Source organism: Gasterosteus aculeatus, chromosome 2 (assembly GCF_964276395.1).
Source record: "Gasterosteus aculeatus chromosome 2, fGasAcu3.hap1.1, whole genome shotgun sequence".
NCBI classification, from domain to species: Eukaryota; Metazoa; Chordata; class Actinopteri; order Perciformes; family Gasterosteidae; genus Gasterosteus; species Gasterosteus aculeatus.
In genome coordinates, this window is record NC_135689.1 from 2,163,660 (window position 1) to 2,168,340 (window position 4,681).

Consider the following 4,681-nt stretch of genomic DNA (forward strand, 5'->3'; position numbering starts at 1 on the left):
AGTCCGCTGCACACACACCGAAAGCCATCGCGCTGGACTTTGTGACAAAATGTCTGAGATGTTCTGTGGAACCAAGAGAAGGAGCTTTCTGAACAGAAATCAGATTTCCTTCATTCGGTGAAAGCTGCGCCGCGTGCCGCTCCCCTCTCGGGCAGGTGAGTTCTGCTGAGCTCATGTTGTTGCAAATGATCCAAATAAGCGTATTTGCATAACGAGTTCATTTAAACGTTCCACCAAAAGCGAGTTAACGGTGATCAGTGACAGTGAACAATGCAGCAGCGTCGCTGGATCTGCGACCGGGCGGCGCGTCGACTATCGCGCTTGAAACCGGCAGTAGGCGCGAGCTCTTTCCGAGTTAATTAAAACGCCCCCCTGATTGGACGGGCGGATAATCCCCGCGGGGGGGGCTCCTCGCGCTCCCTTACTAACTCGCGAGCAGGGCAGAGCGCGAGTCACAGTCCTGCCCGAGGCGAGGGGGAGGGCACGAGAAGACGCGCGCGCGAGGAGAGAGAGAGAGAGAGAACCGTCGGCGCGCACAATTAAAAACCGAGCCGCGGCGTGGTGAGCGTGGGCTATGCGCGCAACACCGCGGGAGCGCAGCGCACACGGGAGGTGAACGCTCGCGGAGAGGCTTCGGACGCACAGCAGCCTCCTTCTTCCCACGAGTCCCCCGCAGCCGGGAGGAGAGCGCCGGGATAAAGGGAGACGCGGAGACGCGGCGGAGAGAGTCCTGCTCGGCGGCTTGTTTTCCGGCGGGAAGAAAAAATGAACGTCAGCGAAGAGAACCTGCTCAAGTCCATCAGCAACGACGCGCTCCTCGACCTGACGCAGCGCTACGGGCAGTCGGCGTTCGGATTCGGCCCGGGCCACGGTCCCGGGAGCCCCGCGCGGTTCCCGCTCACGCCGGCCACCGATTTCCTCTCCGGGCAGAAGGCGAAGTCCAACGAGAGCGGCGGGGAGCACACCAGCGACGACGAGGACGGCTTCGACTCGCTCGAGTCCCGGAAGAGAGGCTCGCCGTTCGGGGACGACAAGCCCGGGGGGCCCCTGGCCAAGAAGTCCAAGGAGCAGCGGTCCCTGCGGCTCAGCATCAACGCCCGGGAGCGCAGGAGGATGCACGACCTGAACGACGCGCTGGACGGCCTGCGCTCCGTTATCCCGTACGCGCACAGCCCCTCGGTGAGAAAACTCTCCAAAATAGCCACCCTCCTCCTGGCCAAGAACTACATCCTGATGCAGGCTCAGGCTCTGGAGGAGATGAGGCGGCTGGTGGCGTACCTGAACCAGGGGCAGGGCATGACCTCGCCCATCCCCGCCGCCCTGGCGCCCTTTGGACAGGCGGCCGTGTACCCGTTCTCGGGCTCCGCGCTCGCCACCTGCGCCGAAAAGTGCACCACTTACTCCGGGACACCGGCGAGTCTCTTCAAACACTGCAACGACAAGCCGTGACGGGGTTTTCATCCTCTCTCCCGAACTTTTACCCAACCATGATATCTCTCTCTCTCTCTCTCTCTCTCTCTCTCTTTCTCCTCCTCTAGTTGTTTAAAAACAAAATCATTCCTTGGAAAATAAAACCAGTTTATGTCTGAAGGATAATGTTAAAAATATGGTTCATTATTATACTTTTCATTGAGATTTGACAAAACGACACATATAAAATAAAACACGTTGGGCCTTAAGATGGAGTCACGTTGGAGACACTAAACGGGCCATGTCCAAATTATGACTTCGGGTACATTTGTGCAGGATTAAGTTATCTGATCTTATTTGTGATCTATGCAACATTCAACAACAACAACAACAACATTAAACGTAGAAACGATCTTATCTCCGCTTTCCAAACTACAACAGCGAAAGGACCCTCGACTGACTGATGATGTGCGTGAGGAATGATGCGTGATGTTGGCTGATATATTTTCTAAAAGGATGTGTTGAAAATTGTTTTGTTTTTTTTATTATTATAATTATGATCATTACCATTTTTAAGTTATTGCACATCTCACATGATTGTATTGTACAACTATTGTGGAAAAATCTCGTGCTCCGAGCCCGGCTGTACTCCTGCTTATATAACTGCAGCCTTTATTGAAGCGGCGTCTCTGGTTGTGTTGCAACATGGATTTCATATATTGTTTATATGTCTTTATAATTAAAAACACATATCTATGATTGAACCCCGGTTTGCTTCATTTCAACGAGCCTTTCGCAGCTTTCGGCCACAACGAGATCACATTTAATAACGACTTTGAACGTTTATTTATTACATATACGCGTGTTTATTAGTTCTGCTGGTGGACATTTGTTGTGAAAGTTTATGACTAGCAGCTAATTCACGTTCAGCGCAAACAAGCTGCAACGTAAAAGGGTTCAGAAAAATGATAATAACGGAAATCAAACCTCTCACGCTGCTGAAACTATCTCGGGTTCCCCGTGAGCGCCCCTCCCTGGAAGAAGAAGAAGGGGGGGGGGCACTTTCTCTTCCTCAGCCTTTTGGCACCAGGAGCTGGGGGGTCTGAAGGAGCTCAGAGGCGCTGGTTGGTGGGGCCCGGTTTGGCACGCGCGCACGGGGTGGGTGGCGCTGGCGGGGGGGGGGGTCAGAGCGCGAGAGCCGCCCGGGGCACGCGCGACCTGTCTCTGGGTATTTGGGTGATCGCACGCGGGGCTCTCGCGCTCCGGACATGCTATTAACACGATTCCAGCTCCTGTCTCGCTGCTCGGCTTTAACCCAGGCTGCATTTGGGGGGGTGGGGGGGGGAGCTGGTGTTTACTTATTAGTATGTCTTCATTCGTCTGGTAGAGGTGACCTTCCCCTGGAAACGGACGTCTTGCTCTGTTTACATCAGTCACATGTTAGTGCTCTTTTTTTTTTTTTTAGCAAAATTTCAAATTCATATTTCGGATTTAGTCAATATAAACAAAGAAACACACCTGGTTTGACTGTTCAAAGCCTGCACATTGACACCATGAGGGGAAATCATTTTCTACATTACTGTGCCAATTTATTGAGTTTATTTATTGTGAAATCTGGGTTTTTTTTTCCTCATGGCAACCGCCCCACAGAGTATTACGATTATCGTTTTAAAAAGTGCCCCCACTTTCCCACCGGTGCCCCTACATCTGTGGAAGGGTTTGTTGGACAGCGACTGAGCGATGCAGCCCTCACAATTTAGCTGCGTGTCACAACAACGGGCACGCCCCCCCCCCCCCCCCCCCCCCACCCCCCCTTGGCGTCTCAAATTGGCCCTCTGATGACACGCGTCTTGTCTGAGGCCCCCACGAGTCGATCGGGGCGGCCGGGATGAAATGTGACAAACGCTGCCGACCACGATGAGGGCCGCGGCCCTGCGCTCCGTCACTCCCCGCGCAGCCTAATTGCCACAAATGAGACTCCTTTTCTCTGTGCGCGTGCGGGGCCGCGTGGTGACTCTCCCTCCGAACAGGGCCCCTCTAATGCCCAGCTGCCGAAATACGTGTTTGGTTGTGTCCCCTTATTGTCTTAATGGCATTCAGAGTGCGTGGTGGCACAGGGTCACCCGGCGTGACCTACGTTTGAGATCGCTGCGGGTCACGTGGTTCTCCGTAACGACACGGTTATGGGAGGTGGAGGCTTTATTTCCCTCCTGTATTTACAATATAATTTGATAAGTGATAAAGCTTTTGGGCAAATGTGTTTATGTCAGTCTGTGTAATGTTCACTTTTTTAATTCAGTTTTTCTCAATTTTTTTGCAATCCACAAGCTGGTCAGAAACTCAATTAATTATGTTTAAACAATAGAAACAAACATACGGGACGAGGAGATTTTTAGCAACACAACAACAACAACAACTGTACAAACAAGTGTTGAGTTCTGGAGGCATCAGAACAAACAGATCAGTGCCTCGGTTGGCCCTGCGTGCCCCAGCAGAGAGCAAACACCAAGTGAGCCCCAACAAACACTTAAAATAAAACCTCTTGAAAATCATGATTGGAAAAGAAATAATACAATTTACGCCTGAAGACATTTGCGCGCGCTGAGAATAGGGGCTTTCAATTGATTCCCTTTGACCTTCTTCATCACAAACAGCAACAACCAGGAGGAGTAAAAATGAACATCATTTAACAATTAATTATGACGCTGCGTTCATCACATTGTTGCTTCCAATGCGACATTTAATACAACACCATGTGATGTGTAATTGTTAAAATGCAACACGATGTTGTCGCAGCTACGAGGACATCTGTGAGGAAACGATGGACGCCGCCGAGGACACGTTTCACGCAACCACCAACCCGCGTTGTCGGTCATCGTTCCCTCGGTGGGACGTGATCGTTAAACCATTTATTGCGCGTCCATCCTGCCCGTGAAGTGGGTGGAGCATCACCTTCCGGGGACCCCTAAAACGGGATAAACGAGGAGCAACACAACAAAGAAGGGGGGACGGGCGCCACCTTTTGTCTCCCTTTACCCGGTGTCCGCGTGCAGCCGGCGCACTGGCGCGGCACGGCACGGCGCGCGGACTGTGTGATGTCTGTAAACATTTGTGTTTGCTCTCAGCGGGATGCAAAGGGAGTGATTTCATTAGCATGGCTCGGAGCTTTGAGGTGTGTTGGTGCAGTGTTTCCTCCGACCCGATGGTGTGGTACTAGAACCATATGCCCTTAAGTGCGTACCGCTGCCTAATGCATCTGACAGCGCTGCTT

The 4,681-nt window shown here is 52.1% G+C and overlaps 1 protein-coding gene across 1 annotated transcript; it reads left to right on the top strand.

Moving 5' to 3' along the window:
• Nucleotides 1-444: 444 nt before the first annotated feature.
• bhlhe23 (basic helix-loop-helix family, member e23) lies at nucleotides 445-2,174 on the top strand. Its single transcript, XM_040194244.2, has one exon. The coding sequence runs from the start codon at nucleotides 766-768 to the stop codon at nucleotides 1,447-1,449; it is 684 nt and encodes a 227-aa protein (XP_040050178.2). The 5' UTR covers nucleotides 445-765; the 3' UTR covers nucleotides 1,450-2,174.
• The last annotated feature ends 2,507 nt before the right edge of the window (nucleotides 2,175-4,681 follow it).

Bases quoted from the DNA above. Each gene is read 5' to 3' on its own strand.
- bhlhe23 (XM_040194244.2), top strand. From the start codon at position 766: ATGAACGTCAGCGAAGAGAACCTGCTCAAGTCCATCAGCAACGACGCG.